Source organism: Bos javanicus, chromosome 4 (assembly GCF_032452875.1).
Source record: "Bos javanicus breed banteng chromosome 4, ARS-OSU_banteng_1.0, whole genome shotgun sequence".
NCBI classification, from domain to species: Eukaryota; Metazoa; Chordata; class Mammalia; order Artiodactyla; family Bovidae; genus Bos; species Bos javanicus.
The window spans coordinates 6,417,961-6,433,197 of NC_083871.1; the positions used below are offsets into that span (position 1 = coordinate 6,417,961).

At 39.9% G+C, this 15,237-nt stretch overlaps 1 protein-coding gene across 2 annotated transcripts in view; it reads right to left on the minus strand.

Moving 5' to 3' along the window:
• Positions 1-15,237, minus strand: part of SPMIP7 (sperm microtubule inner protein 7) — a 64,977-nt gene that overhangs the window by 30,199 nt on the left and 19,541 nt on the right. For both annotated transcript variants that reach the window (XR_009735766.1, XM_061413353.1), the window contains exons 3-4: positions 4,259-4,335; positions 1,104-1,242 (exon numbers count right to left, since the gene is read on the minus strand). Coding sequence is in view for 1 of the 2 variants with exons in the window: in XM_061413353.1 (XP_061269337.1) it covers positions 1,104-1,242; positions 4,259-4,335 (216 nt within the window). In the remaining variant the exon portion in view is untranslated. The remainder of the gene's footprint in view (positions 1-1,103; positions 1,243-4,258; positions 4,336-15,237) is intronic.

The window sequence follows — 15,237 nt, forward strand, 5'->3', positions numbered from 1 at the left end:
GTCTTAGGAGTCCATGTTTAGAACTGTATTTCAATACATAGCTGATCTCTTTTATAGTCCCGTGTATTTTACATATTAAAAACTTCATTCTGAAAGGTGGTTCCAGGGCTCAGATTTCCCCCCAAAAGATGAGGGAATCGAGGGAAGCATAAGGTGTTTTGCAAGCACAGAGCAAGGACATCCCACGCAACTGTGAGGCCTAAAGTAATACCTGAATGGTTCTCGAGATATAGCCCAGAGAAAACAGTGGTGAAGGCAACGGACCACTATCTGCAAAAGACAAGGCTGGAGGAAGCAGCAGGTGGACTCGGAGATTTGAGAGCAGCTCAGCACAGAATGTGATGTGCAATGTGGAGGGTGAGATGTCAGTGGTGGAGCAGAAGCTAGAGGAAGAGATGGAGAGAGCTGAGGATAAGACGGAGGTCATGGGCAAATAACAGAGACCTGGGTATGTGCCATGCAAGGAGAATGAGTTTTACCTTCTAGAAGGTGATGGGTTTTAATCAGTGTGGTAACATGGAGTGATTCATCCTTTAAGGAAAGCACCCTGGCTTTTATGTGGATATAATAATCCCTGTGATGACTCCCCCACCCCCCAAGATGAGTTCTTGATGTCAGAAATGAAAACAATGAACATCTCTACCAATAATTGGGTATGTCTGTCACAAAAGCTTTATGATTCATGGATTTTCCCATTCTGCCTCAAAAAGCGCAGAGCTAAGTTCTGGATTTAAGGACTGTTCTCAGCATAGGCTCTCTGGAGGAATCATAATCATATCTCTGTCTTCATTACTTACTCCTTCTTTTGCAATTTTTAAAGTAAACACAGTATTTGAAAATAACTTTTGAGAAAGAGGTGGTCTTTAAATGAAATTTGAAAAGTTTCAATATAGGTATGAATGCATTTGAGGTTATTGATGACTTATGATTTTGGAAGTTTCAGTTCCATAAATGTATATATTTGCTTTGCTCTTTTCATAACAATAAAATAAATATTATTGTGCTTTAAAGTTTGGTTCAGTAATAAATGCATTATTTCAAAAAAATGTAACTATAAAGTAAAAGGGATTGTGCACAAATAATTAAGGTCCCTAATCACTGACCTGTGTTATTGCTGGCAATCCTTCATATCTTTTCAGTGTAAAACAATGTGAAACAGGGTCAGCGGCTTTTTCCACTGTTGTTTCTTCTGGATCAAGTTTTGGTGGTAGCATCTTGTCCCAAGGAACCATTTCATAAGCTCTATAAAATTATTAAATAATGACATTTTGTGAAACATACATATCCAACTAGCATGGTTGCTAACAATATCGCATTCTGTAGTAGGAAGATGTCCCTCAAGACTCCTGCCCCTCGTGTACACACTGTGCACAACCACTAGTGTAAGCAGAGCAAATGACTGTGAGAGGTACCACTCCTATGACAGTTTCTACGGCAAATTTATATGGCAAGAGGGATTCAGTTCAGTTTAGTCGCTCAGTCGTGTCCGACTCTTTGCGACCCCATGAATCGCAGCACGCCAGGCCTCCCTGTCCATCACCAACTCCCGGAGTTCACTCAGACTCATGTCCATCGAGTCAGTGATGCCATCCAGCCATCTCATCCTCTGTCGTCCCCTTCTCCTCCTGCCCCCACTCCCTCCCAGCATCAGAGTCTTTTCCAATGAGTCAACTCTTCGCATGAGGTGGCCAAAGTACTGGAGTTTCAGCTTTAGCATCATTCCTTCCAAAGAACACCCAGGGCTGATCTCCTTCAGAATGGACTGGTTGGATCTCCTTGCAGTCCAAGGGACTCTCAAGAGACTTCTCCAACACCACAGTTCAAAAGCATCAATTCTTTGACGCTCACCTTTCTTCACAGTCCAACTCTCACATCCATACATGACCACTGGAAAAACCACAGCCTTGACTAGATGGACCTTTGTTGGCAAAGTCATGTCTCTGCTTTTTAATATGCTGTCTAGGTTGGTCATACGGAGAAGGCAATGGCACCCCACTCCATTACTCTTGCCTGGAAAATCCCATGGATGGAGGAGCCTGGTAGGCTGCAATCCATGGGGTCGCACAGAGTCGGACACGACTGAATCGACTTAGAAGCAGCAGCAGCAGCAGGTTGGTCATAACTTTCCTTCCAAGGAGTAAGTGTCTTTTAATTTCATGGCTGCAGTCACGATCTGCAGTGATTTTGGAGCCCCCAAAATTAAAGTCTGATACTGTTTCCACTGTTTCCCCATCTATTTCCCATGAAGTGATGGGACCAGATGCCATGATCTTTGTTTTCTGAATGTTGAGCTTTAAGCAAAAGGGATTGCACACATGTAATTAAGGTCTGTAATCAGCTGAATCTGAGTGAATCAAAAGGTGGCTTATCCTAAGTGGTTCTAACCTAAACAGGTGAGCCCTAAAAGAGGCAAGAAAACAGCAGGAGACACTCTTCAGTTATCCTTAAACAAAACCGGTGAGTCCCACAGCTGCACTGAGCTGAGTTCTGCCAACAATCCAAATGATCCTGGGAGATGAGAACCCAACTGTCACTGATGTCTTGATTCCAGCCTGAGAAACCCTGAGCATTGAACACAGTGTAGACATGCCAGCACTTTCATCTTATGGAAATGTGAGATGATAAATGGGCATGATTTAAAGCTGATACATTGTGGTAATCTGTTACACACTTTTTTTTTTTTTTTTCATTTGGTCTCTGCAGCAGGACAAGAAGAACATTAACACATAAATAAACTATGGCTTAGAGAACTGAGTTTGTTTGCTTGAGGTCACTCAGCCAGTGATGGTCAGTTAGGACTCCCATCTCGATTACTGGCTTCTGAAGGGTCAGTTATATTCACATGATGTGAAGCAGTTCATCCCCCTCCTCCCTAAAGCCATCTCTGCATCTTCTTCCTCCTCTACCTGTTGCCTCCTCTTGGTCTCTTTTGCGGGCTTCCTTCTCTCCTTTTCCTTGATGTACACATGCCAAGACTCAAGCTCTGCTCTTCTTTGGTTCATTCAATGCTGTGGCTTGGCATCCCTGCCTATAAATCATGACAACCAGATGTATTCCTCCAGCCCAGCCCTCTCCCCACAGACTGCAGACCCACAGCCCAGTTGATATATCCACTAGGATGCCTAATGAGCAACTCTGATATTCAGCATGTCTAAAAGTGACTTCTCTTCTTTCACTCCAAACCTTCTCTACCTGCCTTCACTGTGACAAGCAATAGCTTCAGTCCATGTGGCTGCAGAACCTAAAACCTTGGAATCATTCTCCATGCCTCCTTCTTTCAGACTCATACTCTCCAGCCTGGAAATTGTGTTGGCTCTGCTTTCAAAATGTATCCAGAGGCCAATAACTGTTAAAACTTCCTACTGAACTCCTCCTACCTGCTATTACCTCTGACCTAGATGACAGTGGCAGCCTTCTAACTGGTCTGCCAGCTTATTCTCTCACTCAGTCCACTCTGAATCCAACAGCCACCATGACTGTTGATATACACACCCGATCTGGCCACTTCACTGCCAGTGCCCTACTATTTACAGTTTCTTAATGTGCCCCATGAGATCTGGGTTCTGGCACTTCCTGACTTCTTTTACTACCGCCCCCTTACTCTGCTGCAGACCCTGGCCTTTGTTCTTCCTTGATAGACACCTCAGTCACATGTCTGACATGGGGCTGTTACTCTGTAATCCCTTTGACTGGAAAACAGTCCCTCCAGACATCTGCACATCCCCTCATCTCCTCCAAGTTTCTGCTCAAATCTCACTGTGCAAGGAGGCCCACCCAGACCTCCAGGCACTCCTGGTCTTATCATGTTTTACTTTTTTTTCTCATTTTTGCATTGACTTATTACCTTCTAAGATATGATCTGTCTACCTATTAGGCTTGTGGTTTAGCGTCCATCTCCCTTTAGAGTGAGTACTCACTGGAGAATCTCAGCCTGGGGCGTAGACATATAACAGATACTTTGATTCTCTCCTTCAAACTTCTCTGCTCTCCTTTTCTATGATGCTGTACCTTTATCTCATCCTCTCTCTCTGACCATTTCCTTTCTGTTCTGGTTTTATTTTTCTATTAAATGTAGGTTTTTCTCCGTTGAACTGTTTATTTTAGCAATCAATGTAAGTAAGTAAAGAATTGTGTCTGAAGTTCTTTGAAGTCCTCGCAGGACCCTGAATATTGTGCACAGGAAGGAGATGTGTTATTAAAGAAAAAATAAATAGAAATATATTTTTAAATCAAATTATATTGGGGAAAAAATGCTTACTTTTGTGTAGAGGACTTGTAAAATGAGTCTTTTGCACTATATTTCTTGTTTGATTGTAAAACTGGTTCTCCATTATCCTAGAAGGGGTGAATAATGTTAAAAAGATAAGATACAAATGAGAATTGCTAACGTTTTCTATTCATCATTCTTTCTTTTCTCATCTTTCTGCATTTTTCTTCTTTCAAAGCATCTCTTGGATCAACCAGATTTAATGCTTTCCTACTGTCCTCTATTATCTTGAAAATTTACATTGTTTACACACACACACACACATTGCTACTGATTACATTAAAATTTACAAATATATATTATTCTACTCATCTTTTTAATCTCCCTGATTTTTGGCTTAATCATTTTCTCAGTTTAAGACTGCAATTTATATAATTAATTCTAGACATTTCTTATTTTCTTATATACACACAAAAGACGAATTGTTTCTTCCTAGAACACTTTTAACTCCTTTATATAAAATTATCAGTTTTATTTTCAAATTTATAATTTAGGTTAAAAAAACATTTTCTAATTTCTCCCATGATTTCTTCTTTGACCCATGAATTATTTAGAGCCGTGGTACTTCATTTTAAAATATTTGATGCTTCCCCAGACATCTTGTATTATTTATTTTTAACTCTGTGGTAGTTAGGGGCTTCCCAGGTGCTGCTAGTGGTAAAGAACCCACCTACCAGTGCAGAAGACGCAAGATGTGGGTTAGATCCCTGGGTAGCGAATAGCCCATGAAGGAGGAAATGGTAACCCATTCTGTATTCTGGCCTGGAGAATCTCATGGACAGAGGAGCTTGACGGGCTATGGTCCATAGGGTCACAAAGAGTCAGACACAACTGAAGTGACTTAGTATGTGGTAGTTTGAGAACACATATAGTAAACTATAGTCACTGACTTGGAATTCTGAACCAAATTTGCAATCCTGGAATAATCAGCACTTAGACCTAATGTCTTATCCTTTTTATATATCACCAATTGGTCTTCCCAGATGGTGCGAGTGGTAAAGAACCCACCTGCCAATGCAGGAGACTGAGGAGATGCACGTTCAATCCTTGGGTTGGAAAGATCCCCTGGAGAAGGTCATGGCAACCCACTCTAGTATTCCTGCCTGGAGAATCCCAGGGACAGAGGAGCCTGGTGGGCTACAGGCATAGGGTCACAAAGAGGCGGACATGACTGAAGCGACTTAACATGCAAACTCAATTTAGTAAAATTTTGCTAAGAATATTTTTCATATGCCTGTTCATAGGCATATCAGACTAATTTTTGTTGTAGGATCTTTTTCACATTTTGATGACAGGCTTCTTTTGTTCTCAGATATATTATTTGGGTCAGATGATATTATTTCTGCCTTAAACATCCTTTTATTCATCAGTAAAACTATCTAACCCTGGAGTTTTTCTGTGAAAAGTGTTTTAATAATCAATTAAACTATTTTAATAGATAAAGGGCTATTCTGTTCAGCTCAGTTCAGTCACTCAGTTGTGTCTGACTCTTTCCAACCCCATGGACTGAGGCACCCCAGGCTTCTCTGTCCATCATCAACTCCCAGAGCTTGCTCAAACTCATGTCCATTGAGTCAGTGATGCCATCCAACCATCTCATCCTCTGTCGTCCCCTTCTCCTCCCACCTTCAATCTTTCCCAGCATCAGGTGTTTTCCCAGTGAGTCAGTTCTTCACATCAGGTGGCCAAAATAGTGAAGCTTCAGCTTCAACATCAGACCTTCCAATGAATATTCAGGACTGATTTCCTTCAGCATTGACTGGTTTGATCTCCTTGCAGTCCAAGGGACTCTCAAGTGTCTTCTCCAACACCACAGTTCAAAAGCATCAATTCTTCAGTATTCAGCTTTCTTTATGGTTCAACTCTTACATTCATACAAGACTACCAGAAAAACCATAGCTTGGACTAGACGGACCTCATTTATGATAAAAACTCTCCAGAAAGCAGGAACCCACAGCAAACATTATCCTCAATGGTGAAAAATTGAAAGCATTTCCTCTAAAGTCAGGAACAAGACAAGGGTGCCCATTTTCACCATTACTATTCAACATAGTTTTGGAAGTTTTGGCCACAGCAATCAGAGCAGAAAAAGAAATAAAAGGAATCCAAACTGGAAAAGAAGAAGTAAAACTCTCACTATTTGCAGATGACATGATCCTCTACATAGAAAACCCTAAAGATTCCACCAGAAAATTACTAGAACTAATCAATGATTATAGTAAAGTTGCAGGATATAAAATCAACACACAGAAATCCCTTGCATTCCTATACACTAATAATGAGAAAACAGAAAGAGAAATCAGGGAAACAATTCCATTCACCATTGCAACGGAAAGAATAAAATACTTAGGAATATATCTACCTAAAGAAACTAAAGACCTATATATAGAAAACTATAAAACACTGGTGAAAGAAATCAAAGAGGACACTAATAGATGGAGAAATATACCATGTTCATGGATTGGAAGAATCAATATAGTGAAAATGAGTATACTACCCAAAGCAATTCATAGATTCAATGCAATCCCTATCAAGCTACCAAAGGTATTCTTCACAGAGCTAGAACAAATAATTTCACAATTTGTATGGAAATACAAAAAACCTCGAATAGCCAAAGTGATCTTGAGAAAGAAGAATGGAACTGGAGGAATCAACCTACCTGACTCCAGGCTCTACTACAAAGCCACAGTTATCAAGACAGTATGGTACTGGCACGAAGACAGAAACATAGATCAATGGAACAAAATAGAAAGCCCAGAGATAAATCCACGCACATATGGACACCTTATCTTTGACAAAGGAGGCAAGAATATACAATGGATTAAAGACAATCTCTTTAACAAGTGGTGCTGGGAAATCTGGTCAACCACTTGTAAAAGAATGAAACTAGACCACTTTCTAACACCATACACAAAAATAAACTCAAAATGGATTAAAGATCTCAACGTAAGACCAGAAACTATAAAACTCCTAGAGGAGAACATAGGCAAAACACTCTCTGACATACATCACAGCAGGATCCTCTATGACCCACCTCCCAGAATATTGGAAATAAAAGCAAAAATAAACAAATGGGACCTAATTAACCTTAAAAGCTTCTGCACATCAAAGGAAACTATTAGCAAGGTGAAAAGACAGCCTTCAGAATGGGAGAAAATAATAGCAAATGAAGCAACTGACAAACAACTAATCTCAAAAATATACAAGCAACTCCTACAGCTCAACTCCAGAAAAATAAACGACCCAATCAAAAAATGGGCCAAAGAACTAAATAGACATTTCTCCAAAGAAGACATACAGATGGCTAACAAACACATGAAAAGATGCTCAACATCACTCATTATCAGAGAAATGCAAATCAAAACCACTATGAGGTACCATTTCACACCTGTCAGAATGGCTGCGATCTAAAAGTCTACAAATAATAAATGCTGGAGAGGGTGTGGAGAAAAGGGAACCCTCTTACACTGTTGGTGGGAATGCAAACTAGTACAGCCACTATGGAGAACAGTGTGGAGATTCCTTAAAAAACTGGAAATAGAACTGCCTTATGATCCAGCAATCCCACTGCTGGGCATACACACTGAGGAAACCAGAAGGGAAAGAGACATGTGTACCCCAATGTTCATCGCAGCACTGTTTATAATAGCCAGGACATGGAAGCAACCTAGATGTCCATCAGCAGATGAATGGATAAAGAAAGCAGTGGTACATATACACAATGGAGTATTACTCAGCCATTAAAAATAATACATTTGAATCAGTTCTGATGAGGTGGATGAAACTGGAGCCTATTATACAGAGTGAAGTAAGCCAGAAGGAAAAACACCAATACAGTATACTAACGCATATATATGGACTTTAGAAAGATGGTAACAATAACCCGGTGTATGAGACAGCAAAAGAGACACTGATGTATAGAACAGTCTTATGGACTCTGTGGGAGAGGGAGAGGGTGGGAAGATTTGGGAGAATGACATTGAAACATGTAAAATATCATGTATGAAAAGAGTTGCCAGTCCAGGTTCGATGCACGATACTGGATGCTTGGGGCTGGTGCACTGGGACGACCCAGAGGGATGGTATGGGGAGGGAGGAGGGAGGAGGGTTCAGGATGGGGAACACATGTATACCTGTGGCGGATTCATTTTGATATTTGGCAAAACTAATACAATTATGTAATGTTTAAAAATAAAATAAAATTAAAAAATAAATAAATAAATAAAACCAGCTTGAACATCTGGAAGTTCACGGTTCATGTATTGCTGAAGCCTGGTTTGGAGAATTTTGAGCATTACTTTACTAGCATGTGAGATGAGTGCAGCTGTTAGGCATGTTAGTTTTCTCTTCTTCCTAATTCAGTGAACTATTTGTATATTCTTATTTTTTGTGAGTTAAAATAAAATTTTATTTATAAAAAAATTTTTAGCTATTGTGGAGATATACTGTATTTAAGTTGTATTTCACTAATGACTCAGCACATCAAGCATTTTTTAATGTGTCCATTAGCCATTCTTATATTTTTTTCTGAGGTGTCTGTTCAGATCTTTTGAAAATTTTTCATTTGGGGTGTTCATCTTGTTCCTGATTGATTTTAAGCGATCTTTATACATCTTAGAAACAAATCCTTTCTTATTTATATGAATGTGAATATTTTCCTGAGGTTTGCTGATTAATTTTCTTAATAATGCATTTTGAAAATCTAAATATTTAAAAAATTTTATAACCTTAATTTTATATTAAGGCTTATTATCCATTTAAGATTATTTTTTGTACAGGTTAATGGTATATCCAGCTGTTTCTATAATACATTAAAAGACTTTCCTTTCTTCACTAAAATGTTTGGCACATTCGTGGCTGTATTTCTGGACTCTTAGGTTCCATTAATCTGTATGTCTATCATTTGCCTATTGGTAAATGGCAACCCACTCCAGTACTCTTGCCTGGAAAATCCCATGGACAGAGGAATCTGGTAGCTACAGTCCATGGGGTCGCAGAGTGTCAGACATGACTGTGCGACTTCACTCACACTCACTCACTGATTATTGTAGCTTTATAGTAAGACTTGAAATCAGGTGGAATAAATCCTCCAACTTGTCCTTTTTATTCAAAATAGTTTTAGCTATTTCAGGTTTCCATTGTATACTGATTTTACAATCAGCTTGCCAATTTCTTTAAAAGTGCCTCTTAGGATTTTTAACACTAATAGGTCTTTCTGTCTATAAGCCTGGTTTGCTTTACATTTATTTAGGTCTTCTTTATTTCACTCAGTATAGTACTCTAGTTTCAGGGAAGAAAATGTGCATCAGTTCAGTTCAGTTCAGTCGCTCAGTCATGTCCGACTCTTTGTGACCCCATGAACCGCAGCATGACAGGCCTCCCTGCCATCACCAACTCCTGGAGTTAACCCAAACCCATGTCCATCAAGTCGGTGATACCATCCAACCATCTCATCCTCTGTCATCCCCTTCTCCTCCTGCCCTCAATCTTTCCTAGCACCAGGGTCTTTTCAAATGAGTCAGCTCTTCGCATCAGGTGGCCAAAGTATTGGAGTTTCAGCTTCAACATCAGTCCTTCCAATGAACACCCAGGACTGATCTCCTTTAGGATGGACTTCTTAGATCTCCTTGCAGTCCAAGGGGCTCTCAAGAGTCTTCTCCAACACCGCAGTTCAAAAGCATCAATTCTTCAGCACTCAGCTTTCTTCATAGTCCAACTCTCACATCCATACATGACCACTGGAAAAACAACAGCCTTGACTAGACGGACCTTTGTTGGCAAAGTAATGTCTCTGCTCTAGGTTAGTCATAACTTTCCTTCTAAGAGTAAGCGTCTTTTAATTTCATGGCTGCAGTCACCATCTGCAGTGATTTTGGAGCCCCCAAAAATAAAGTCTGACACTGTTTCCACTGTTTTCCCATCTATTTGCCATGAAGTGATGGGACTGGATGCCATGATCTTCGTTTTCTGAATGTTGAGCTTTAAGTCAACTTTTTCATTCTCCTCTTTCACTTTCATTAAGAGGCTCTTTAGTTATTCTTCGCTTTCTGCCATAAGGGTGGTGTCATCTGCATGTCTGAGGTTATTGATATTTCTCCCGGCAATCTTGATTCCAGCTTGTGCTTCCTCCAGCCCAGTGTTTCTCATGATGTACTCTGCACAGAAGTTAAATAAGCAGGGTGACAATATACAGCCTTGACGTACTCCTTCTCCTATTTGGAACCAGTCTGTTGTTCCATGTCCAGTTCTAACTGTTGCTTCCTGACCTGCATATAGGTTTCTCAAGAGGCAGATCAGGTGGTCTGGTATTCCCATCTCTTTCAGAATTTTCCACAGTTTATTGTGATCCACATAGTCAAAGGCTTTAGCATAGTCAATAAAGCAGAAATATATGTTTTTCTGGAACTTTTTTGGTTTTTTGACTATCCAGCGCATGTTGGCAATTTGATCTCTGGTTCCTCTGCCTTTTCTAAAACCAGCTTGAACATCTGGAAGTTCACGGTTCATGTATTGCTGCAGCCTGGCTTGGAGAATTTTAAGCATTACTTTACTGGCATGTGAGATGAGTGCAATTGTGTGGTAGTTTGAGCATTCTTTGGCATTGCCTTTCTTTGGGATATGTTTGGGACAAAATTCTATGTTAGTTTTGGTTTGTAAAATACAATCTTAAATTTTCATTTTCCAATTGTTTGCTTCTGATATGTAAAGATACAATTGGTTTTTGTACATTAAACAATAAACCTGTGCCTTTAATTGACTCAGCAACTATTTTCAGTAGTTGTTTTGCAGATTCCTGAGGGTTTTCTATATAATATCTATGTAAAGATGGATTTGTTTCTTCCTTTCCAATATCTATGACTTCTACTTCTCTTCCTTATGTTACTGCAATAGCTATTACCTCTATGAGATGGAAAAGAAAAATGGCAAGAGCAGGCATTTCTTATTCCTGATTCTAAGGAAAAAAAGTTGTCTTTTATCATTACTTTAACCTTAGTGTACCACAGATGTCCAAAATCAGGTTCAGGAAGTCCCCTTATAAATTTAATCTGTTCATAGCTTTTATTAAAAATGAATATTGATTCCACTCCCTTGCTAAGACTAGTCTTGGTTATTTATGATTCTTAGATTTCTGTATTCATTTTATAGAGAAATTTTCAATTTTCAAAAAGCTTGGGTGTTCATAGGGCTTTCTGTATCTCCTCATACTTTAAAAGCCAATTTGATTTTTATTGTGATGTCATATTCCAATTAACACATTAAAATTGGCTTTTAAAGTATGAGGAGATACAGAAAGCCCTATCAACCCTTCCACTGTACTTCTAAAGTTGGTTGTAAGAACAGAAAAATGCAACATAACATCATTTTTTATTAAGTCTCCATCTTTTAAAGATCCAAGGCCATTTAAGACTTTAGAATGAAAAGCCAGGACTAGACCAGGCAGAATATGCTATAATGTATGCTGTGACGGACACTCCCTTGTGTGCTCTCCACAGGAGTGTTGAATATGCTCTTCAACTTCAGGGATTTGTAAGCAGTATTGAATTTTATCTCATGTTCAGTAATCTTTAAGTCCCAAAAGTGTGATAAGTTTTAAAAATTACTGAGCAAATGCCTACAACAGGCAAAGTGTTTTCTTTTGTTCTTTCCTTGCAGTTCCATTCCCAGTTGGGTTTGAGGGGTTTTACAGGGTAAAACTACTTATGGCAGTAGTATGCATAGCAGTGTTATTAATAGCTATGTCCCATGTATGAAGTATGCACTGGTGCATATCCAGCCTCAGTGACTTGCATGTCACTCTTGGTAGGGTCTGAGTTGCAGTCCAGTTCATGAATGGTCTTTTAGTGGACCAAACAAGTGTAGGCTAAACACTTGACCTATTTTTTGGAAAACAAGTCTGTTTAAAATATTTATTTGAAGGACTTGGATGTAAACATGATTATTTGCTATTTACCAGCCTAAGATCTTTTCTTTTTAATGTGAATTTTTTTCCCATTTTTAAGAGTAGAAAAGTGGAAAAGCAAGTTTGATATTTTTGTAAGATAATTTATTGGGGGATTCCAGTCCCCTATTAGACAATCATGACCTTTTCCCGTTGCCTTTTTATATGTAAGTAGCCTTTTTATATGTAAGTAAGCTGTTTTTCCGGAGAAGGCAATGGCACCCCACTCCAGTACTCTTGCCTGGAAAATCCCATGGATGGAGGAGCCTGGTGGGCTGCAATCCATGGGGTCGCTAAGGGTCAGACATGACTGAGAGACTTCACTTTCATTTTTCACTTTCCTGCATTGGAGAAGGAAATGGCAACCCACTCCAGTGTTCTTGCCTGGAGAATCCCAGGGACGGAGGAGCCTGGTGGGCTGCTGTCTATGGGGTCGTACAGAGTCGGACACGACTGAAGCGACTTAGCAGCAGCAGCAGCAAGCTGTTTTTCACTTGTTTAGTGATTAAGAAGATGTGCTAGAATGTAGATGCCTCATCCAACCATCTGAAACAAAAATAAGTAAAAAAAAAAAAAAAAAAGCTTGGATGTTGATTGGAATTGCACTAAGACTAAAAATCAACTTAGAAAGGTCTAAAAAAATTTTAACACTGAGCCTTCCAATCCAGATGAGAGCAAATTGCTCTATTTGCATACTTTTTAATGTTTCTCAATACACTTTGTATTTTTGCCAGAGGGTTCCCAAATATTTGTAACTGCTGGTTAAAGCGTTCTTAGATGACTTTTTAAAAATTTACTGTGTTCTCATTTTCTTCTGGCTTGTACGGATTCTAACAAGAAGCCTCTGCCATTTTTATATGTGCTTCTTTGTATATACATTTCTTCCTCTACCTGTTTTAGGATCTTCTCTTTTATCACTGTTTTTCAGCAATGGGATTGATGTACATGGGTTCATCTATATTCAGCTTGGCATCTGCTGAATTTCTTGGGTCTGCAGATTTATAATTTCCATCCGTTAGGAATAATTTTGGCCATTATTTCCCCCAATAATTTTTCCCACCTTCTTTTCTCCCCTGGGATTCCAACTACGTGTATGTTAGGCTGCTTGAAATTGTCCCACAGTTGACTGCAGATCTTTTCCCTGTGTTTATTTTGGACAGTTCCTATTCCTATGTCTTTCATTATTCTTTTATTTTGCAGGGTCTAATCTGCTTTTGGAGCTGTTTATCTTTAATTTTAGACGCTGTATTTTTCTCTATAAATCCTTTTGCGTCTTGTTTGTGCAGCCAATTTTCCACGTTGTCATGGTTGTGGTCTCCTCCACAGCCTGAATGTAGGGAACAAATTTGTAACATATTCCTGTTGTTTCTTCATGTCTGTCACTCCTGTGTCTGGTATTATTGATTTGTTTTTCTCTTGACTAGGGTAATATTTTTCTTCTTCTCTGCATAAAAATGATTTTTTTTATTGTGCGTCTGTTTTGCACTTTAGTTTGTTGGTTGCTAGAAGTAGTTTTATACTCAGTATTAGACTCTATTTCAGTGCAAAGTTCAATAATTGAAATCAGTTGGGTGCTTTCGAGGGTTCCTTTTAAACTTTGTTTGTTGAAGTCCAGAGGAACCTTTAGAGGACTGTCTTGACCTGACTAGAGGTGATATCCTTCTGAAGCATCTACTGATATCCCATGTATTAGGTGTCTTCCTTCTTTGTGGGGACATGAACCATCCTCTGACTGTCTGCGTGTCAAGAGAATGATCATGAAGTTCTTTACAATAGGTCTTTGCCCAGCTTTGGTAATTTCCTCTTAAGGACATGCAGATCTACACTCAGAGACCTGTGCATTCTTTGCCCCACACCCAGGTCTCCAGAGCCCCTTCTATGTAGCTCCCTCCACCCAGATATCCTACTATGCACATTTTGCTTGACTTAGTCACCTGCAACTCCAATTTCCTCAACTGCATAAGCATGAAAAGCTTTGTATGATTTCCCTTCCTTGGGCTGTGGTTTGGAAACTGTCACTATTTTGTCTATTTTGTCTCCACTTTGCTGCCCATTTTCTAGCTTTCTGAGAAGGTATATTAATTCAGCAAGGAGAGTTTTACTGGCGTTTAGTGGGGAGAAACTAGGAAAGCGGCTAATGATCCTACAATGCACACAATGTCCTGCACAACAAAGAATTACCCAGCCCTTAATGTCAGTGTGGGGCTTCCCTGGTAGCTCAGCGGTAAAGAATCTGCCAGCTGATTCACGAGATGTGGGTTCCATCCCTGGGTTAGGAATATCTCCTGGAGAAGGAAATGACAACCCACTCCAGTATTCTTGCCTGGGAAATTCCATGGACAGAGGAGCCTGGTAGGCTACACAGTCCGTGGGCCAAAAATGAGTCCGACATGACTTAGCCACTAAATACCACCACCACCACCAACAAACGTCAATTGTATCAAGGTTGAGAAACACTGGTTTGACATATTATACCCAGTCTATTATTTAGCTCTTCTTCAGGGACTCTAATTATACATATATTGTTTCTTCTTTCATTCTGTCTGCCCTCTGATGGTTAAGAATGAGAGGCTTGTGGAAGTTTCCTGATTCGAGAGACTGACTGAGGGGGAATCTGGGTCTTGTTCTGATGGGCAGGGCCATGCTCAGTAAAACTTTAATCCAATTTTCTGTTGATAGGTGGGGCTGCATTCCCTCCCTGTTGTTTGGCCTGAAGCCAAATCATGGCAGAGGTAATGAGAATGGTGACCTCCTTCAAAAGGACTCATGCCCATGCTGCTGTGTTCAGTGCCCCTGACCCTGCAGAAGGCCACCCATGCCTCTACCAGAGACTCCTGGACACTCACAGGCAAGTCTTGCTCACTCTCTTGTGGGACACTGCTCCTTTCTCCTGGCTCCTGGTGCACACAAGGTTTTGTTTGTGCCCTCCAAGAGTCTGTTTCCCCAGTTCTGTGGAAGTTCTGTAATCAAATCCCACTGGCCTCCAAAGTCAGATTCCTTGGGGTTTCTCAGTCCCTTTGCCAAATTCCCA